Raw genomic sequence first — 23086 nt, forward strand, 5'->3', positions numbered from 1 at the left:
GTGCGCTGTGCCCAGCCCCCCCCCCCCCCCGCGCCCCAGCGCCTCCCCTCAGCAGCCCCGCACCACCCTGGGCCCACGACCGTTACCCGCCGGCAGGCGCAAGGCGCAGGCGCACCGCGACCCCCCGCCGCCGCGGCCCCGCCCCGCCCCGCGCACGCGCGCGCCCTCGCTTCCCCGGCAGCGCCGGCGCACGCGGGGCGGCCCAGCGGCAGGCCGGGTTGCATCACCCGGCGTGAGGGCGACGGGGGTCCTTCCCGGGGCTGCCCCCGCCGCGCCTGAGCCGCTGCCGTCCCGCGGCGGGGCTGGCGGCGGCCTCGCGCCGCACAGCGCGGCGGGTCACCCCGACGGGCGTCACTCCTCCGACCGGCGGGTGCCGGGCTGCGCGCCGGCAGCGGCGGCGCCGAGCGGAGCCGGGGGTCAGGCGGCCGCGCGGGCCTCCTCGCTTCCTCTTCGGGCCAAGATGGCGGGGGACGAGGCGGGAGTGACTCTGGGGCAGCCGCATCTCAGCCGGCAGGACCTCGCCACCTTGGTGAGGCTGGCCGGCGGGGCGCCCGGGGGACAGCGGCAGGCGGCCGCGGGCGGGGGCGCCGAGCAGCGGCGGGGGCGGGCGGCGGGGGCTGGTGCGGCCGGGCGGGCCTTTGGCGGGGTGGGGGGGCGGCGCTCGCAGGCTGAGGGGAGCCGTGCCTTCCTCCAGGCCCCGCCGCGGTCGTTGGGGCCGGTGAGGGCCGAGGAGGCGCGGAAGGTGGCGGTGCTTGGGATGGCCGCGTTGCGGCACGCCGGGGCTGGGGGGGGGGGGGGGGGGAGTCGGAGGCAGGCGCCGGGCAGCGGCGGCGGCGCTGGGAGCCGGTTAGGCTGGTCGTGGCGGGGCTGGGCTGCCTGCGGGAGGCGCCCCGCTCGCTGGCGGGAGGTGTTCGAGGCTCGGCGGGCTGGCGGCCTGACTTGGCGAGCGAAGCTTCTGCGTGGTAGTGGTGGAGACGCGCAGCATCCTCCTTGCGAGGGCTGGCCTGCTTAACAGTGTTAAAAACCTCTTCTCTCTCCGATGTAGAACCATAAACTGGCACTCAGTTTCCCCAGCGGGCTAGGTGGATTGGTTGCCAGTCCTGCCTTAGTTGGTCTGCCAAGAAAATTGTGACTACTAACAAAGTCAGTTGCAGTGGCCTCTTGTTGTGGTAGTCTTGCCTATTAAACGCCTCACCTGTGCTTGTTCTCACTTATTACACGTATACGTGGACAAAACCGGTCGAAAACCTTGTTGCTGACTCCCTGTTATTCAGCAAACCAGAAAAGCTTATTTGTCTTTACAGTAATAATGTCTGATACCTTGGGGTTTGGGTACAAGAGTTCTTTTTGTGTTATAGCTAAGCATGTTGATATTCATTGGTGAAGCATGTAAGTAATTTCAAAAAGTTGCTTTACTTCCTTTCATTGTTGATTGTAGCATTTGCCAGTGGGAAAGAACACAGAAACGCCTAGTTGGCAGGTCACTAGGAACTGTCTTTAAGGGCTCTTTTATACTTTTTCAGTTGGCCTCTGAATGCTTGCAGTTGACCGGAGCTTATAGCTAAAGCTAGCCTTTATACCAGTCTTGAGGAAAAAATTGCATACATGCATAATTGTGTGCACTAGGAACGATTCCCTTGACGACAGGACTTGCATCACACTTGCCGCTTGTCACCCTACTAGATGGTGCCATCTGCAGGTCATGTTCCCATCGTTGACTTCAGTGCGCATAGTCATTTTAAGTTAGATGTACAAAAAAAGACAAATATAGTTGTTTGTGTTAGGTGGACAAAACTTGTTTTGTATTGAACATGAACATTTTATTCTTGATAATAGAATGAGTCAGCTTACATTTTTACACAGATGTTTGAGTTTGATTGTTATGCACTGAACCTGTATGTAACAGTGTAAACAGTGTGATTTAATGTAGATTGTGTGTGTGTTATTTAGCAAAATAGTCATATCCTGTCCTGCACTGAGGACTCTTTTAGCATCATGAGTCTTTGCTTGAACAGAGCAGCTCACCCATATGAATTCAGTGCAGGATGGAAATTAACTGTAAGCAGTTTCAAAAAGAGTACAGTGGAACATTTCAGTGGATTTCAACATTTGTCCAATATTTGGACAAACAGCTTTAAAAATCCCCAAACCAACTCTTTCAGAGTTGTCTTTTTAACTGTATGGGATGTATTTGTAAGTGTTTTGATTTGCCAGCAGCTACCAGTAGGTTCATGCAACAGGCTTTTTAAAACAGCAGAATTTTTGTCTGGTACCTAAAGTAGTAATAACCGTATTTGAGGAAAAAAATTGCTGTTTTAAAAAAAATCCAAAATTAAATCCATGGTGCTAAGGAAGTCTCTGGACCTACTGACTCCAAAATGTTAGTTGTAATTATATATTGACTGTAATGGAACCTTATACCAAACAACTGTTTATTGACAAACCTTTGTTTTTAAAACATAGATGCTGTTCACCATATAGCCATGGAAAGTTAATTTGAATTTGCCTGTTACATGTAATTTAAGTTTGGGGTTGGTGAGGGTTTTATTGTGTGTTAGAGCTTCTTTGGAGGGTTGGGTTGTTTTTTTCTTTACTTGCATCTTTAACATCTTGCACCCTGTGCTGATTTACAGTTGGTGTTTTCATTTGCAACCTATGCGGACTTACAATCAGGATTTTGTCCTATTTCATGTACTTAAAATGATTGGAATGCATATTTAGAATTATTTTCATTAGTTTGGTTGGATTATGTTGAATAAAATGACTGGATAATTTTTAAGAAAATATGTATAGTACTGTCTGAACGTTTAGATAGAAGATTAATAAATTCTGAAATCTCCCTCATACAGGATGTTAACAAGTTGACACCTCTTTCACCAGAAGTCATCAGCAGACAAGCAACGATTAATATAGGTAAAACCAAACTTGTAAAAAAGAGGGGTGCATTAATGTAATTCTTTCTGGTGCTTATGCAGTAGCATATGGTATCTATTTGAGAACTTTAAGATAGTCTTACTGAAACAGACAGTAATGTAGATACAGTGTTTTTATAAATTTTATCAAGGCACAGGAAGACATTTGTCAAACCTTTTTAACTTGAAAAGCACAGATTTTTCTTTAAGAACACTATTGAATGAAGTGGGGAATAGTTGTTAAAACAGTTTATTTTACCTTAAAATTAAGCATTTACATGAGTTTCATGAAAGTGCAAAGATGTATCTATTGGGAGCTCAATTTAGGTTCTTGTTTGTTTAAACAAAAATTATTATGAAATCCATGCATGCTTCTTATGGGAGCTCTGGACTTACTGGCTATAGAGAGTTTGTGGTTGTGTTGATTGTAATGGAACACTGCAGAAAATTAAACAACGGCTCGTTAACAAACATTTGCTTTTAAAACATAGGTACAATTGGTCATGTAGCCCATGGAAAGTCGACAGTAGTCAAAGCTATATCTGGAGTTCATACTGTCAGATTTAAAAATGAACTGGAAAGAAATATCACAATCAAGCTGGGTTATGCTAATGCAAAGGTGAGTCATTACTATGGATCTAGCAAATATGTTGCTAATAAATTTCAGGATGGATATAAGCTTATATGTAACTAATCCTTGATGAATTAAAATTTCTCTCAATTTTTAAAAATTACTTACAGATTTACAAGCTGGATGACCCAAGCTGTTCTCGGCCAGAGTGTTACCGATCCTGTGGAAGTAGCACCCCAGATGAGTTCCCCACAGATATTCCTGGCACCAAAGGGAACTTCAAACTAGTCAGGTAACTTCTGTAGAATGAATGGTATGAATTTTTATGGCAGACCACATGTTCTTAGATGCTGGGCACCCCTGATCTAAAGTATCATCTAAACTGCATGGGTGTTATTAGTTGTGACACACAGTCTGTGGTAGAGCACAACTGTGTCTTCTATCCTTGGGTATTTGCAGGTGTCTGAAATGAATTTTTTTTAACATTATTAATATAAGTACATTTTAAAGCCACTAGTATGAGAACTAATGTGGACCTCACAAACGCACCTTTAATTCCTTTCTGGAGGATGACATCTGTTAAACCTTTTCTTCTTAGAGGCAGAAAAGTTTTCAGGAGTTATTAAAATTAATATATGAAAGCCTGGTGTGTAATATGAGACCAGGCCTTTAACTGGAGCCCACGTGCTATTCATTTACTTAATTTCTAATAAAGCATAGTAACCACAACAGGTTTTGTGTGGGTCTTTACAATGATTGCTCAAACGAGAGTAGTCACAAAGGCTGTTGTACGACAGGATTCCTAGTTCATGCTTATAAGTAAAATACATGTAATGCTGTAATAATTTATTTCCTTCCTTTCCTCAGATTCCTAGTAGAGCACTTGTTACTAACAATAACTTCTGTTGGAGTGATAGTCATGCAGCCATTTTTAAACTATTGGTTAAAAGCCTTGTATTCTTTTATCTTACTGTTTATTTGCTTCCAGTAGATTTTTAACATCACCAGCAAAGCAGCAAACTAGTCCCTTGCTTTTTGGTGGCATGCTACCAGGAAACAAGGATTCTTCACTGAATAGTTTCAGGCAAGAATGTAGTGAATTAACTATTACGGTCTGCACAATAAAATCATAAGGTTGGAACTAAGACATGTAACATTGTCTCTGTAGATAAATCCTTGAAGTGCAATTATAACCATATAATTAAAGCAGCATAATCTTCTAAAACTGGAGAATGGCAGGTGTCTTTTAAAAGAATAGGAGAAATCCTGTGTGGTTGTTGTTGTTTTTTTGTTTGGGGGTTTTCTGGTTGGTGGGGTTTTTTTTGGTGGTATTACTATTCTGGTGTATTTAAATCTATTTAAATCTAGTCTAATTTACAAGTAAATTTGTGAAATACTAAAGCAGTACCTAATGGATATATGGTATTGAATCTCAAAACTTAGAAAAATTATTCAGTAGCTGTTCAGTAGTCTTTGTGCTCTTTTAGAACTTCAAAAAAACTTTAAAGGTATTACTTCCCAGCATCTGTCTTGAAAAGTTTTGTTTATCTATTTTAAGGATGCTTTTAACTTTTGTGTCTGCCTAGGCACTCACATAAATTGGTCAGAGAAATTATTGATAATTGGCTTTTGGACTTCTTTTTAACCTTCTTCTACAACAGGCATGTCTCTTTTGTGGATTGTCCTGGCCATGATATTTTGATGGCTACTATGTTGAACGGTGCAGCAGTAATGGATGCAGCTTTACTGTTGATAGGTAATGATTGCTACACAAAAACAGAGCTCTTTTTTTTTTTTTTTTTTTTTTTTTTTTTAATATCATGAAGCAACTTTATATCGGGTTTTAAATTTAGTGGAGTGGGATGAGCAATTAAAACAAGTGAATGCTTTTGAGATGTGTTTTAAGAAAATACAGTGATGCTACAGAGAATGTAGTGCTAACAAGCTGGTTGATTTTGGACATTGCTTTACGTACTTACTAGTCTGGTAGGTGCCCCAGTTGACAGAAGATTAGTTAGGTAAGATGAATCATTGTAGTGGTATAGTACTGTGAAATTAGTATCATTTTATGGAAATAGATTACCTACAGGTACATTGTGAGTTTCTCTGAAGCTTCAGTTTGCTTTAGATATGTATGTAGCCTTTGCCATACAGGAGAGCCCAGAAACATCAGTATAAACAGTAAACCCAGATGAATAAAGGCAAAATCAAGGTACAGGAGATTTATCTTGATTCAGACAATTTTTGTTCTGATTTGCAACAAACAGGAAGTGCATAAAAGTGATTTTTATGTCTATAGAACAATTTAGCGCTCTGTGACAGTAATTATCTTTACCTAGATAGGCCATGTCAACAAACAAGAAAAACAGCTTCAGATATTGTAGTTTAAATAGTCTGAGATAGCTGATGAGCTGTCATTCCTGCTGCCTGTTTAGACCTAGAAAGTGTGATAGCCCAGACTTCAAGCGAGACTAACTGGCACAATGGCACATGCAGCCAGAGTTAGCTTCTTGGATGGCTGAAATCCAAACCTTGCTGATAGCTGCCCTATTCCCGTACTTGATATGTTTATTGTGTGTTATAAAGTTGGGCATTTTTATGGTTTTAGTGATTAAGAAGTGCCATCAAATTTTAAGATATTTCTTGAAAGGTGAATTGTCCATTATGCTACAGTCAGTAGTGAGATGCTTGAGGACCTAAGGATAGAATGTCAAGTAGACGCAAGTTAGTTACCAGTATCTTTGGAAATTTTAGATGTTTCTACTGGGAGCAAGTAGAATGGGGGAATCACTCTGACAACCTCTCATCTGTCATACATTGTGTGGATGCTACAGCCAGCAGTTCTGGGGAAGAGGAAGGAGGTGCTTACTCACTTGGAAAGCTTCAAATGTAGCTTACTGAGATGTGGCTTGTTTTTTATAAAGATACAATGGAAAGTAGATCTCATAACTGTAGGAGTTTTGTCTATCTGTATAGTTTCTCTATTGTAGTCACTTTTCTTTCAGCTGGTAATGAGTCATGCCCTCAACCCCAGACCTCAGAACATCTAGCTGCTATAGAAATCATGAAACTGAAACACATTTTGATTCTGCAGAATAAGATTGATTTGGTGAAGGAGAGCCAGGCTAAAGAACAGTATGAACAGATTCTTGCATTTGTACAAGGTAAGTTTTCAGCAGCAGAAATCCAGTTAGTGGTGGAAATTCTTCAGTGTTGAGACGTGGACATATTGGCTTCTGTATGTTTATATCAAAGCTTCTTTTCCGTAGGCGATGCTGGTGTACATAATCTGTTAATCTAAAAAATAGGCCATTGGAGTTGTGCTTCTTGCCCATTCCAGACTGCTTGCCTACAAGTATTAAGGCTGTTGGCTCTTGATGTAAAACTAGCAGTAATAGCTCCTATCTAGTAGCTTTCGTGGAATTTGTGGTTTCTTCTTGGTATTGTTGCTGTAGTAGAGATTGTACTGTGATTTTTACTGCAGCACAGGAGAAAAGGTAGTAGTACTTGTTAGGGGCACCTTGTAGGTATGAATGTGTTAGCTTTTCTTCTACCAAATCAGAAAAGATTGATCTTTCACCTCTCTCGGTGTCTAGGTCAAGCAACATTATCCTACTCTTGTCTGTAAAATTCTACTTAACTTCAGTGCTTTGAGTTTTGTCTTTCCCAGGAGCTTCCACTGTTTTCCCTGCTTATCTGCTTTAGCTGGTATATGTGGAAAGCTGCAGAGCTAGAGTGTCACCATCAAAATTAGCCAGTGTGTCTGTGGTTTTGTTTGTTTTTTTCTTTTAGTTCAGGATTGCTGCCTTGTATAACCTGTTCATAACAGCTATGTCACAGTGGCTTGATGTGTAAATTTGGAGTTTGAGAACTGGAGTTATCACAAGAAACACAGATATAATTAGTAATATTTAACAAGTCCTAATAGCTAATGCATCCTTCCATAAAATGAGGATTCTTCTAAAATATGTATTTATATTGCAGAACTTAGAAAACATAGATTGATAGGAATTTTAGTTTGTCGGAATGAAATCTGACTGTTAATACTGATCTATCAAGTACTAAGATACCTAGTCTCTCTGAGGAAATTGCGATCAGAAATATTCTTAAGATAATGTAGGAAGCGTGCCCTCCCTCAGAGAAGGTTATCTTGCACTGTGTTCAGAGAGCAACTGTAAAGCTCTTCAGTGCGCACTTATCCAGAGGCAACACCAAGGTTATTTCAGAATGCCCTGAAAAGTAGGTGTGGCTGGTTTGAGCTAAAATGTTGAAGGGAAGGGTAAGGGCTCTGATATGTTCTGCTCTGGGAAATACACATGAAATGTGCCTTGAAATTCATTAGTGTTTTTAACAATGACAGAACGCTTGGTCATGTTCCTATAAATACTATATTAAGGCTTGATGTTGAACTTGATTTTGTTGTAGGTACAGTTGCAGAAGGAGCTCCAATAATTCCGATCTCCGCACAGTTGAAATACAACATTGAGGTAGTTTGCGAGTACATAGTGAAGAAAATCCCAGTCCCTTTGAGAGACTTCACATCTGAACCAAGGCTTATTGGTATGTAAATGCCATATGGTCTGGGCTTTTGTGGCTAATCATTCATTACATGTATCTACACTTAAAATAGCTTGTTGATGGATGCTCTTAAAAAGAGGTGGGATTGAAAAGAGCGTTTAGTGTGCTTTTATTTTAAAACTTGCTTATTTTCTGAGAGCTGTATTGTTTGTTCATAGTTAATTACTATAGTTAAACCTACCTGAGGTAATTGCTGGGTTTTGTGTATATATTCTATGCGTGTGAAAGCACTAAAATAAATAAATGATGAGAAATGTATCTGTCTTAAAAACATTCTGTTAGTTGCTACTGATTTAAATTTGATTTAGCAAAATTCTGACAAATTGTTGAGTTTGAAAATTAGATTATTTCCATGAAAATCTTATTTTCCTGGAGCCTGGTTAGATTTTCTTTGTTAGTCTCCTGTCTCCTTTATATAATTGTCAAAGTCTCAGTTCTTGTCCAGCATATTGTGAAATCCAGTTCCACTACAGTGAATCCATTTGTTTGCCCTTTTTTCCACATAGAACATGGGAGACCCACAAATGTTCGGAATGCATAAAAATTTGCCACATTAAAACAAGGTTCCAGTATTCACAGTTGACATTGTGAATGTTGAAGGGGTTTTGTGATATAGTTGATCATTGCTTTCTTTTTCAGATAGTGATCTTTTAACTTAATTTCTGCTACGCAGAAACAGTTTAAAAAAACGTTTATGTATATGAACAGCTTAAATGTTTTTGAGAACAAGATAACTGTATACTTAAAAATTGGGAATAAAATATTCATCGTATTTTAGTGTTCTTCCTGAGTTACATTTTTGTAGTATTTATATATATATATATATATATATATATATATATATATATATATATGTATACCTTCATGAGCATAGGGAAGCAATCAAAGCTGCTAAAGAAAGACAGTTCTTTAAAAACCTGATCTTAAATATAAACCTGGTTATGGTCTATTCTTTTCAGTAATTAGATCTTTTGATGTCAACAAGCCTGGCTGTGAAGTTGATGACCTTAAAGGAGGTGTAGCTGGTGGCAGTATTCTAAAGGGTGTTTTAAAGGTAACTTTCCCTTTCTTGTGTGGAGATTTGTAATGATGATAATGAGTAGAACTTTTCCATGCTTAGTACAAGATCAATCTATATAACTGATTTTTTTTTAAACTAGAATACAGTCAGATGTCACTTACCCTTTCTGTCTATGCCTCATTTTTACTTTCCTGTTTTAAAGTACCATAACAAGATTTTTATTTTTTAAATGTATATTCGTTGCTATAGTCTTAACTTTTGGTAATAAAGATAATGATTTCGTTGCTTACAGAAACTGAGGGAGCTATTCTTTTTTCCTGTCCTGCCACTTTGACTTGCTGAATTACTGGGGGGAACAGGGGAGCAAAAGAACTTTAAAAGTACCTCAGAAGTGTATATGTGTGTTCCCTCAGGTCTCACTTCCTCATTTAAATATTTTGTATATTCTGATTTTTTTTTTCCTTGATGCATACTGTCAATAGATGGACTTTAAAAGTTGTTCTGCTAAGCTGGAAAGCAAGCTACACCTTGAAACATTTATATAACCTGTATTTTCTTTGTCTTGACATTTGTAGATGCCAATCAGTTACACTGATTTAATTAACTCAATTTTTCTCAGTGCTGTAATGTTCCTAAATGAAATGATGTTTTACAAAATTACTCAAATTTAAATGTTGGAATTACTGCTGATAAAGATCCTTGCTAAAGCAGTTTTACAAATTATATTGAAAAGAAAATCAGTTGTTACATCAGCTATAAGATACAAAGCTTTCAGTATTATTCAGTTTGCAGTAAACAGTGCAACAGAAGTCCTCAAAGTTCTACAGTAGCCCAGAACCAAGGACTTGTGTAAATAGTAGGTCTTGGGATAAGTAGGTCTTATCTGTGACTAGGATTTAGCTTTGTGTTCCTGTGAAACAGCCAGTTAAGCACATTTTCACATTTGTAATTAGGTGGGCCAGGAAATTGAGGTCCGGCCTGGTATTGTGTCCAAGGACAGTGAAGGAAAACTCATGTGCAAGCCTATCTTCTCCAAAATTGTGTCACTCTTTGCTGAACACAATGATCTGCAATATGCTGCTCCAGGAGGTCTTATAGGTAAGAATAATCTCATATGCAAAGATTTACTTCTTCGTGCTTACTGAAAACACTTGATTTCATTCAGCAATGAATTTCAGTGTAATAAACAAAGGCTATTGAGCAATTTAAAATAATTCATATATGTAGAGAGACAACACGGGTGTGAAAATTAGATATTTAATAAATAATTTTCCTAAACATCACTGGCCAATGCAGATCAACTTGCATTGTTAATTGTACTGATTTTAACAGTAGATATTTCTTAATTTGTTTAGATAGAGCCCACGGTCTTGCTGACATTCTGAAAGTGCTGTCCAGGTCATAGGGAATTCCCAGAACATTCTCTGTTGATTTTAGATCTCCTTCAAATATTCTAATACATAAATGTGACAGCTACCTTTCAGTTACACCTTGTGACTTTCCTTGTTGTGTTGTAGGTGTTGGAACTAAGATTGATCCAACGTTGTGTCGGGCTGACCGAATGGTAGGCCAAGTTCTTGGTGCGGTTGGAGCACTGCCAGAAATATTTACAGAGCTAGAAATTTCCTATTTCTTGCTGAGACGACTATTAGGTGTGCGCACTGAAGGAGACAAGAAAGCTGCGAAGGTCTGTACTGCTTTTGGTTTTTCCCTGATTTCTTTTGCTAAGTGTCATTAGTATGTACATTTTTTGACCTTATGTGGTAATTTTCTCTTCCTGTTCATATGTGCTTGTCATTAAACCTATCTGCTTATTTAATATTATAGAAGAAAATGCTTTTCAGAGGCGTAGGAATTCATATCAGAGTAATTTGAAGTAGCATAAAATATTTGTGTCCTGAAGTTAGGTATTCTTCTAAATACACTGGTAGTTGTTTTCCTTTGCTATCAGCCTATTAATTTGTGCAATAACTAGTTTTATATACGTACCGATCTACTTCCTACTTACATGCTTTTTGTAGACTCTTTTCTCTGAAGAACTTCTACCCAAGTATTTTTGAAACACTGTAGTTGAAAAAAACCTGAGCTTGATGCACAGCACAGTCGTGTGCTCCATGGTCCATTTTACACAACTAAACGAAAAGATCATAGTTCTCCCTGTTAGCATTAAAATCTATAAACAGCTTCATGCAACAGTAAGTTAAGTGCTTCAGCGCTGTCTTTATGCTGTGAAACGAATTATTTTTTGAGAAATCATTTTCATGTATGTAGGCATAAGGGAAATGAGAATATTCAGATTAGCTACAAGAATGGTATAACATTCCAGTAGCAGTATTTGAGACTTTTTACTTTCAGTACAGTATATGCAATCATCAGTGTGAAACGTAGAGAAATCAAGAAGGTACATCCTATCAAGAACTTGCAGTGCTGCGTGTACAACATTTATGTATTTGTCCTTTCTCATATAAACTATCCACTGTCACTGTTGTCCATGGTTTGTGTGTGTGTATAGTTTTTGCATATCTCAGCTGTACCTTTTTTGGGGCAGGTAGGTAACAGTAGATACTCAATATTGTCTATGGTTTTTTTGTTTGTTAAATACTAAAGCTTACGTTTCAGAGTTTTGTATGTCTGTCTTCAGGTGCAAAAATTATCAAAGAATGAAGTTTTAATGGTAAACATAGGATCCTTATCTACTGGAGGGAGAGTCAGTGCAGTAAAGGCCGATTTGGGGAAGATTGTGCTAACTAACCCAGTGTGCACAGAAGTGGGAGAAAAAATTGCCCTGAGTCGAAGAGTTGAGAAACACTGGCGGTAAGTTGGTGCTAAATTGCTGGGGTACCTAGTTGTTACACTGTTAACAAAAAAATAGGTGGATCTGGTTTTGTTCTAGAATAGGTAAGTGTGTGTCTGTGTTAAATTCCTCTGGATTCTTCTAACACATTGACAACATTATTGTGGAATGCTTAATTTCATTACTAGCCTCTTTTTTTTTTTTTTTAAAAGAAGCATTACACTTGGCTACATACCTTTTAGTTAACAGACACAGAAATATGAGGTTCATGGTTTGTTGCCGTAACTGTCACGTTGTAAACTGAGCTAACAGTAGGCAGTCTTGGCTGAGCAGTTTGGAAATTCTAGTAATGTTAAGGCAAAGCCTGTCTTTATACACGCCTGAGTCAGTGGTGGTCTACGTGTGGAGCTGTATGTGATTTCTAGCGCAACCTTGAAGAAATAGCAAGGGAATGGAGAAAGGACATTCTGAGGTTTAGGTATTGTATGTACTATGAGCAGAGGGGAAAGAAAAATATCAACTGGATTGACACATACGAATTACAAATATAGGATGTCTTGACTGCACAGAAGCATCTGGAGGCTGAAAATGAGCAGAATTAGTTGATAATTCATTTTAATCGTAGTGCCATACTTCTTGTTAAGGTGATTACACATGCTGTACCTGTTATGTGTTCCGTAAGACAACATGAATAACATAAGGGTATTTAGATTTGCTGACCCTGCACAGCTCTTGTACTATAAGGGAACGTAGCCATTTTTACAAGAAGTCTCCACTGTATGCATATCCATGGATGCATATAGGCTGATAGCGTGAGTTTTGTTGATTTGTAGATTACTTCCCACTTGAAAAAACATGACAAAATTTTGCCAAAAAGCCCGCTTGTCTCTGGATTATGGGGTGCGCAAGAAATGGCAACCTGCTATAAAGCTCTTGTTATTAAAAACTTGCCTTCTATGTTGTATTAAAAGGACAAAGAGACAACATAAAGAAACTGAAAGTTAAGAAAAGGGAAAGGAGGCAAACTGGGAATAGCAGCTTTTAATAAAATCTAATTAGAATGAAGATAATGTACTGTGAAAAGGAACTTGTAGCCTGAGGCAATGTCATACTGAAAAGATGGAACCAAGTGAGAAAGCAAGAGTCAAAAAGGAGGTATAAAATAGAAGGTAAATGTATTTGAGGCACAGAGGTTGAACAGCAAATGGCCAAGCAAAGAGGATATATACTAGTGATTCTAAGGAACAGTGAATTCAAAGATGGACTAGTTATAGCCTATAGATATGGTCCTAAAAGGTGGGAAGTACTAGGCTGATACACTTCAGTCCCTTTTCTGGTGCCCAGAGACAGGCTCTACTGCTTAGCAAATTAAATTGAGATGCACGTGTGGTTTCTGTGTATGTATCTCCCTGCCAGAAATTGGAAATGTTTTAAAAGATAGTTGTATTAATAATCACATGGACTGCCTGCTGACTGTGGAAACGGACATAATCTTAATTTCTTTCTAAAAGCATATTTTTCTGAGGCAACAGTGGCCCATAAAAGGGGTCTTAATTCTACTGAATATAAATAGTAGAACTTAGCTGAATGTTGAGTTGCTTTTATAGGTTACATGTTCATTGAGAGTTACAGCTGTTTGTAATCTTACTGTCATCTTGTCTGAATTTTCACATTTTCATTTCTATTTGAAAGTAATGCGGGCATAGGTGAAAGAGATCAAGCTCTGGATAGATTTATAGTCCATCAGCACAACAGAAGTTACAATGTTTTCAGATTTTTAGTTTACTTTTGAAAGGTACATCCTTAGCTAATTACAAACATACAAACGTTCTCTGTCCCTCATTGTCTCCTATTCTCTATTTCTGCTAACCAGTGTTGTGTCTTGTAGGCTGTTGTGGGTGGGAGATAAGTTGAGAAAATTCAAAATGTGAGAACTGAAGGCATGACTACTATTAAAAGTAATATAAACTTTCTTCTTTTTGCAGTTTAATTGGTTGGGGTCAAATCAGACGAGGAGTGACAATCAAGCCAACTGTTGATGATGACTGAAGAACAAAAGGGTGTGCTTCATTTTTAAAGATGAAGTGCCTGTTTCTATTTTGGAGGGGATGTATTTTCACAGTGGTATTGGAAGCTGTGCAAACTGTCTTTGAGTTGTATGGCTGTCCTTGTACATTTTATTGAATTTTACCCTCTTACTAAAATACTAGTCACTATCACCATTAAAAGTGTAAAAGAATTGGCATAAAGTGGGTTTAGTTATCCACATTTTAGTAGAAATTAATTGTACATGTCTCATGGCATGTCTAATTTATGTTGTGTTTCAGACATATCTGTTTCATATCAGTCAAGTCAGCCCCAGTGTAACACACAAACTATAAATCTGGTATTGAAATAAAATACTGCTTATTTTCATTAATTCATACAGTTTTCTGAGTAACAAAAGACTGCAGTTGATTGTTCAATCAGTACAAGAATTAAAAGTAAAAAACCACACTCTTCCTGGAGACTAGTACCCTTTCTGCACAACATCTTGTTTTGTTTAGACAGCTGTTGGCAGGAAGAACTTCCTTCCTTGGTTTGTATGGTTCTGGCTGTATTACGCTTTGTGATTAGGATGGCAATGTCAACTGACTTAAATTTGTCACTTCCAATATTGCAGGTTTTGGTTAAACCCCAAAAGAAAGAGCTACAAGTAAACTGGATCTGAACTGGCAGTACTGGTTTTGACATTATTTTAGAATGAATTTCTGAAAAGAATTTGATTAATTTGAAACATAGCCGTTTGTCATTGTGGAACTATGTGGGTGACATGGGAGCTCTTTATACAGTAGGAGTAAACTGCTTATTTCCAAGCTAATTGACCAAATATTAGTTGTTGTCTTGAACTATAAAATATCTGGAAAAGGCTGTAGAAGGGAATGATTTGGGGGATGGGGGTGGAATTCAGAATGAGATGAGGAAAAAAGGCGTAAAACCACTATTGCTTAGCTAGCCTGAGTAACACTCCTTGGGAGAAAACATAATGTAATAACTTACTCTAGGGTGCTAATACTGTCATACATTTAGGTTTAACTTCTTCATTTGTAGTAATGTACATAGTTCTAGTATTTTGTGTACTAAAAAATTTAGCAAGTCATGTTTCTTTCCATGTTTTTATACAAAGTACTGTGTTCATTTTCAACGCCTGGTTTCAGTTGTATTTAATATCTTCAGAGGCATTCTAAAGGTAAATACCGTTTCACTCATCAAGACTGATTTTGATGAAACAGCTTGAGTTTTGTTCCTGATTTTGCATTGTATTTTGTGTTCCCTTGTTCCATCTGCATTCCTGTACACAGTTCTTCCACTTGTAAAGTACTTCTACCTCGCATGGTGTTGAGAGTAAATACACCAACTTTTGTATAGTGCTTCTCCTTTTTTGAAAGAGAATCAGCTATAGTTCTTCCTGATTCTCCTCATACTTGACCAGTATACGGTCTTAAATGTGTCTGTTTCAAAGATGGCACCTTCCGTGCTTTGGAAGCTCATTTCTGTAACTGAATTCTAGGAACTTCGGATATACTTAGGTCTTGCCTAGTTTGGGAGCATGAGAGTGAGCACAAAACAGAAAGCAAGCTACCACAGAGTGCTAGGATGACGCCACCACTAGGATGAAAGCTAGTCTAAAGACTTCTTTCTAAATGCACTGAATTTGTGGGTCTAAGGATACTTCCAATGCTTCCAAGAAGTTGGTCAGCGCAGTGCACCCATAGGCATTTTTAGGCATCCAGGTATTTTGGAGATTGGGCCTTAATCTCATGATCTGCAGTTTGAAAAAAGAAAGTGCCATAATCTTTCCAAAGCACTTCACGTACTCCTTCACTTGGGTAGGTAATAAATGCAAAGTGCTAGTATCGTCCTAGTGCTAGGATTAGTAGCCAGCCCTACATCCTTCCAGCTAAATAGCCATACGTCATTACTTAATTTAGGTCTAGAATATGAATTGATACTGCTGTAGTTGATAACAGATTTATTAGGTAAGTATATGTTCTCCGTAACATTAAGGAACACTTATGAAAGTGTCTTCGTTCCCTCTGAAACATTAAGTAACACTTTGTTTTTTCTGATGGCACGCACAGGAGCTGATAGGAACTAAAGAGAGAATAGAGGCAATGAAGTGCCAGGGTATTGAATTTTGCTTCTGGCCTGTTCTTGCATCGGGCTGCTTTCCTAGGGGCTGGGCTTTCCCAGGCTGGGCGAGGTGTTGGGGGTTTTTTAGCAGCCATAGCCCTTTCCCAAGGCACAGTCTCTTATATTCTGAACTGTTCTCTGCTTCTTCCTGATGGTGGGCTTGAGTTTGTTATTTGTGCGTCTGCGCCGTGTCATGCAGAAAAGAGTTGCCTCAGAGTGGGGTGGTTGTTACAAATAGTGTGTCCGGACAGTCTGTTCCTGATCCTTCCCAAGAAGGGAGGATAGGAGCATGTGTATAGGTAGTCTGAGGCATCAGCTATGAGATACATATATATGACATAAGCAAGTGTGCTGTATATTTTATTACGCCACTGGTAGGGAGTGGGTGGATAGGTAAAGTGCAGAGTTCCTTTTTGCCACCAAAATGTTTCATTTCCTCTAACTGGCAATCTTTGCCTTTGCTGGCATTAGTAAAGAATAATGGGAACATTTCGAGGCTTCGATGAACACATGAAGCACGTGACTGCAGCATCGGAGAGCCAAGTATGAACAGTGTAAGTGTAAACACATTATGTGCTGATGTGTCTGTGTCCACCCGCTCGCCATTCACTGAATTGTGACACTGAGATTTAGATGAATGATGAGAGAAAAGAGATGCCATGTAAACTACAGAAGTTGAAAATCACTTGGGTTTTCTTGGCCAGGATGAAGATAGTAACGGATGACTTCTGAGCTCTCACTTTACCAAGGATTTGTTTGAGTGATGATTTACTTTCATTTTTAATTCTTCATAGGTCAGATTTAGCTACCTGAAGGTAGGTGTGCAGTTGCACTTAAAATGGGTTGGCTAGTGTGGAATTGGCTGTTCTCACACTTGCCACGTTCTGGAGTAGTTCTGGATAGAGCAGGGCATCTCTGATGCCACTAGTACCTGCACTTAGGTAACTGAATCTCTTCCAGTGATCTGTCAGAACTCGGTAACTGCTTTTAGGAGGCTGCTGGTACAGCGGTAGCTCTTCATTATGGGGGGGAAAGTATCATCTCAGTATTTTGCAAAAGATTTCTGGTATCGTAAGAAACCTACCAGACCAGTGTAGGTTAACAGAACTACTAACTGTTTCGGTTTGGTTTTGTTTTTATCAACGAGTGATTAGTTCTGTATTAAAACTAGTAAAAGACTGGCTGGCTGTCATTCCAGGGAGTTTTTGCTGGTTAGCTCACATTAACTCAGTTTAAGCAGCTTGTTTCTCCATTATGTTTATCTGTATTGCAAATACTGTACTGCCCTGCAAACCACTCACGGTTAAAATGCAGGTTGGTTACCTAGCTTAAGTGTAAGAAACGGGATTTTAAGGAAGCAAAGGTGGACAAAACTGCAAGTAGTTCTTCCCTTTAGCTTTCTGTAGATGCCAGTGGGGTGGCTGCTACTTCACATGATTTTACGCACGGAAACGAGATTATTCATAACAGAAGTGGCTGCTAGTTCCCTATTGTTTCTGATGCAACTGAAGTAAAGTTTACAACTGAACAGAAGCTGTGGGAGGGAAAAGCGGTTGCTCTCCAAGGTCTGCGTGCATGCCCTGATGTGGAGTAGCTCTCCAGTGCTGTGCTGTACAGCCGAGCTTTTGTGGCTAGAGATTGTCCACAAGCAGTTTTTTCCATTGAAAATAGTCCTCTGGATTGGTTTTGGTGTTTTTTTGACGTTTCTGCTTCCCATCCAGATGAATGTGAAAAGCTTATTAATGGAGCAAAATACTTTTTAAGAGAGCAGAAACACCCTATTGCAGATACCAAGGGTCATGTGCATCATCTGCAGCAGGGATTCGCCCCTCTCTTGACGCCGGTGTAGAACATGGAAGCCCTTGTCGCTCTGGGTACCACAGGTGGGTTTGAATCCTCTGAGTGTGGTCTTCATGGCACGGGACTTGCAACAGCTGTCGGGGCAGCTATGGGGATTTGGAGGACCAGTGTTCAGAACTGTGATTTAAATTCACTCCGGGTGGAAACTCAACTTACTCCAAAGTGGAATAAACACCCACAGGAGAGCTTGTTCAGGTTGTACCTCTCTTTCTCCCTTCCCTTTCTCCCACCAGTTCCCTCTGTGAAAATGAAAGGTAAAACTAATCCCTTTACTGCGCGTCCCTGTTTGTACAGGTCTCATCTCATAGACTAGCATGGAGTTACTAACAGTGACAAAAGACTTGCAGAGTTCTTCCCAGTGCCCTGTTCCAAGTTCTCTTCCATTCAGATCTTGCTGTGTAACGGGCAAGAAAATCACTCGCTACCTTAAATTTGCCATAAAAATGTAGGACAAATGCATTTACTGGAATCTTTTAAATGAAAGTAACTTCAGTCACTGAAGTAAGTTTTGTGGAAACACGTACCTGCTAAAATAGGGAATTGTCAGATTAATGACAACTGTGGCCATACAGCTGCTTTAAAGGAGCAGAAGTCTGGGTTACTGTTGAAACTTGGACCTATCCTGCTCCTGGATGCTTTTTCCCCATACCTGTTGTATTGGCTCTAGTGCTTGTACGGGGTATGGATGTGCAGGGAATCAGATGGGTGAATGGGTCTGATTTTTTTTTTTTTATTTTTTTTTTTCTTTTTAGAAACAAGAGATGCAGATGAAAGAGTCTTTTCTGTTGGCAGCTTGGGTTTGAAATGAAGTTTCTCTCGTAAGGGTTCAGGTGACAGGGAATATGGGAAATTCTGTTTTGCTTTCCCCAGGCAGAAAATAACCTTTATGTTTTCTCAGCTACCTAATGTAACTTAAGGCTTTATATGTATGACTCTGCATTCTGTCTCCATTAAATTAATATTACATCCCAGCCTGTGTGCATGTATCACTTCTACAGATCTCGTAATTCACGCTGGTAAACGCAGTTCGAGCCAGGATATTTTAACTGTAATATTGCAAATCCAAGTAGTAAAAATGCAAGCGAATGATGGACTAAATAAACCCAAGACATCTCTGTGTTTCTTTCCTCTCAATTCTGGCAGTTTCCCCTGCTTCACTACTTTTAGGAATTATTCTGGTGAGCTGATCAAAGAAAGGAGGCACAGCTGAAAGTATGTATGGACTATCTGCATTTTGGTTGGTTGTATAATGAGGAAGGTTATATGAAGAGAACATTTCTCAGAGTTGTGCTGCTGGTGCTGTTAACACCTTGGGTTGGCTTTTAAAGCCCTGGTTTCACAAAAATGTGGGGAGAAAAGAGTCAGTAATTATCTTAATTTCTTACTGAAGTTTTCTCTAAGGCATTAACACATACATACTGAAGTTACTTACTGTTGCATATAGATAACACCACCTCCTTGGAAAAAGATCGGTGAATGGCTATACAGAAACAAGTAATTCTGTGATGCAGAAAAGAGACGAAGCCAAGAGCTTACACTGCGTGATGCTCACTGAAGTTCATTCTTTGAAAAAAACAGCTATAGTACACTGAGGAAGATGTAAAGTCTCAGAAGGATGGGTAGGCTTAGACTCAACAAAAATGTAGGATGATTTATTTTGTTGCATTTTATACCCTAAAACAAAGATAGTTTAGGAAAAGTAGATTTGTAATCATGCCTGTGAAGACAAAAAGACATTGCTTCCTTAACCATCTTGGCTCTAACATGCAGGACTAGTTCCTAAAAGTAAGAGTTTAAGCTCTACATAATCACCAGAGCCCTGTCCTTATATACTGGTGTATAAAGTTGTTGTACGTGTTAAAAATACCTAATGGTGGAGCAGGTAGCTGTTTGAGTGAGAGGACTGTTTCATAGTTAATTTTTCAAAGAAAAGTGCTCTCCTGCTGTCTTATGGGCAGTTCCTTTAAACTTGGCAAAATAAAATGGGGGGGAGGGGAATGAGGGTGATTAGCAGTTCTGCTAGTTTAACAGTCCCTACATTAGCTTCTGCCTTGCCCCCTTTCCCTGGTTGAGGCCCCGAGTGGTGTTGAACAGGGTAAGAGGGAAGGAGGTCTGACCTAGCCTACAGGATTTTGTGTTGGCTCAGGCTGAACTAAAGCGTTGTTAAAGGATACAATGCTGACTGAAGGCACTGCTGTGCCAGGCTGCGTTATTTCAATATTTAAGGGGGCAGCATGATGTCGTACATCATGCTGCTTATAATACAAATAAGTAGATACTTTGTGCAATGGTACAAAGTCAAGGCTCTGGGTCAGTAATTATTCCTGACACTTCGGTATGCCTTCAGGCAATGCCATTTCCAGCCAAATCTCAGATTTTGTTCTGAAGGGGCAAAGCATGAATTTTCAATTAACATCTTTGCTGGTTTTGTTCTAGTATATACAAACCCCAAAAGCATTTAAAAACCCTGATGTTTTCATTGCATTAGTTTGGAAAGTGTTACAAATGTGCTTCCTTCTCGCTTACTGCTGGAAAAGGGGTTTCTACTGTTTTTCTGCGCTGAGTCATCTTGATGATAGCCTCAGCATACCCTACGTGAAAGGTTTAAACTTCTGCCCCGGTCCTGTTCATGTGCAGGTTTCCCATCCGTTCTTCTACCAGCGTGACCTCCCAGCTACACATGCCCCTGCGTTTCTGGGTTATTGCTTGCTGCAAGGCCAGGGCTAAACATCTACAAAGCTTCAAACCCCTGCCCTCCCTATAATAATAACCATAATGATGATAATACGTTGCACAAGCTGCTGGTTTCCAGACCCTGTCCCCTCCTGTCCGTACGGTGGCGCCTGTGTATGCCCGATACATTCCGTTGCCTTTTTCCTGAAATGGACACTGTACACCGCTTGACATTCATCAGTTCTTCCATTGCCGTAATTATTTTGGCACAGCTAGCTTAATAGCTGATGTTCGCTTACCATAATGCTAGAATTACAAATGTGCTCTGGCTTCGGTGCTGCTGCTCGCTTCTGTAAATCTACATCTGTACATGCACGCCTGATTTCCCCATGTCTCCAGTCCATCCCACTGGCACAGAAAAAGTGCTTGTTTCACACCTTCCCAGACTAAACTCGGGTAGAATAAACATTTTTAGAGTGGTTTTGGTACCTGGTAAATAATGTATCAGCTGTGGCAGTCAAAAACTGTATGTAAGTGATATAAGTATGTAAATAACTTCTCCTTTCTTACCTTGAAAGGATTAAAACCCAAACAAGACAACAAAGAAATCTCCTAACCTGGGCAATGTGCAATGAAGGAGAAATAGGCAGGAGAATTTTGGTGCCAAGGAACAGGCATCTTATTGAAGGAATTACCTCAAGTATATGAATAAATACATATTCTTCAACATCTTTTGTAAAATACGAGGAACTAGAAGACCATGCTCAAGCATGGAAGAAAACTGTTGAAATATTTTAGTTGAAATAATGTTAATATATGATATTTACCTGTGTTGAGGAAGGCTTCATTAAGAAATTGCAGGGTATGCATTTAAAAAAACCCCAACTTCTCAGTTCAAGCAGTTGCTTTCTAAAGCCTAGCATAGTGTTTTTAATATTTTGGTACATTTGCAAAAAAAAATTTAAAAAATTAAGATTCGCAATTAAGTCTCATGTTCCACAATCCTAGGGATTCAAATGAATTGGGGCACCGGCTCTCTTTTATTGCCTCTCTGTGGACACTTGTAAAGAAATCCAACATACTAGACAGGATTTGTTACGTTAGTTAAAAAGCCTCTTCCCCTGCCAAACTTTACACAATTCCATGTTTAGTTATTTCATTTACGATAAAGACCTGAAAAGCATTTTCTCCTGCAAATGTGCCTTATGGTTCTCCTTAGGGCTTAATCATCTCTTTGACTATGTAATCGATTACGAATCTCAAAATATTTCATTTGCAACACAGTCCAAACTACTACAGATACAGAATTAAATCTCACCTTTTGCAAGTTTTGATTAAAGAAGCTTTTTTTTACTTCAGTAACTAGCACTGGGCATACAGAAGTAAAACACTTCTTCTTTTGTGCTTTATCCTGGCTACAGCCAAAATGTTGATAACAAAGCGTAGCAACGAGTACTTCTCTTTCTTTAAATTGTCTCCCATGTATTCCTTTGGCAGTAATTGTATACAACTTAATCCTTTATAAATCTGACGCGGAGCCATACTTTTCACAAAAAAAAAAAAAAGGTATGAGAGTGTGTAGTCTTCCCACAGCAATCACAAGCATTCATGTATTCTCCATATGGTTTTGGGTTCTTGCCTCTTGCCTAGCTGTCTGATAATACCTATGTTAAATGTGCTAAGCCAGCGAATGCCAGTACAGCCCTGCAAACCAGGTGCTTTAGGCACACAAGTTGTCCTGTTAACGTCAGTGAGACTGTCATGCACTTAAGGGCAAGTTTGTGCTTCCAAATGTTTTGGAAAATGTGATCTCAAGTGACTTCTGTTTTCCTGAACGTCTAATTCTTCCTTTACGGTACTTGCTACTTCACGCTGTTGCCATTCTACCAATTTGTATATCCGTGCTGGGCATTTATTTTTGCAGTTAAAACTTTGCATTTGTCTTTGAAACATTTTATAGGAAGGTGTCTGTTTTGACACCCCATGTCACAGAAAATTGGATTCTCAGTACTCAGCGGTGCAACTCAGCAGAAGCTGCTCCATGTATAAGCAGATCACAAACCCCTAGCAATTTAAGCAGAAAGCAGACTCCACATCTCAAGTCAGGTGAGGACAGGGAGAGATGAGGGGCTTCTTCAGAGAAGCCTTTACTTTTAGAAGTTTAAATTAATTTGTGATTTACTTTGTACTTTTGCTCTATTCTTAATTGGAGTCCCATTGGTCCAACTCTGTATGACATGCATTTTTAAGTAAATGAGATAGGAGATTGCTCATATCTGTGCTGGAGGAACTCAATTTTCAGTTTTATGTAGGATCTTTTGCCTGAAGGTTTAAAAGTAGCCTTGTGGCTCACCCAGAGCACAGTGATATATATATCTCTATGTCTATATCTATATAGATATATATAAGATAGAGATATATAGAGATGATCTATATAGCTATAACAAGTCCTATAGCTTTGAAAGAGTTTTGCTGGAGAGAGCAAGTAACAAAGCTTTGAACTG

The 23086-nt window shown here is 39.6% G+C and overlaps 1 protein-coding gene across 1 annotated transcript; it reads left to right on the forward strand.

The window, feature by feature from the left end:
- The first annotated feature begins 373 nt into the window (after window positions 1-373).
- On the forward strand, window positions 374-14593 carry EIF2S3 (eukaryotic translation initiation factor 2 subunit gamma). The gene is made up of 12 exons (XM_055801620.1): window positions 374-529; window positions 2850-2913; window positions 3404-3531; window positions 3654-3775; window positions 5145-5239; window positions 6489-6647; window positions 7909-8043; window positions 9021-9115; window positions 10036-10180; window positions 10600-10769; window positions 11724-11896; window positions 13862-14593. The coding sequence occupies exons 1-12, from the start codon at window positions 461-463 to the stop codon at window positions 13923-13925; spliced, it is 1419 nt and encodes a 472-aa protein (XP_055657595.1). The 5' UTR covers window positions 374-460; the 3' UTR covers window positions 13926-14593.
- The last annotated feature ends 8493 nt before the right edge of the window (window positions 14594-23086 follow it).

Source organism: Falco peregrinus, chromosome 4 (assembly GCF_023634155.1).
Source record: "Falco peregrinus isolate bFalPer1 chromosome 4, bFalPer1.pri, whole genome shotgun sequence".
NCBI classification, from domain to species: Eukaryota; Metazoa; Chordata; class Aves; order Falconiformes; family Falconidae; genus Falco; species Falco peregrinus.

Excerpts from the sequence above, each read along its gene's own strand:
- EIF2S3 (XM_055801620.1), top strand. The coding sequence starts at position 461 with ATGGCGGGGGACGAGGCGGGAGTGACTCTGGGGCAGCCGCATCTCAGC. Across the intron at positions 10,181-10,599 it reads TGCTCCAGGAGGTCTTATAG|GTGTTGGAACTAAGATTGAT; the intron begins GTAAGAATAATC and ends GTTGTGTTGTAG. Across the intron at positions 10,770-11,723 it reads GAGACAAGAAAGCTGCGAAG|GTGCAAAAATTATCAAAGAA; the intron begins GTCTGTACTGCT and ends GTCTGTCTTCAG.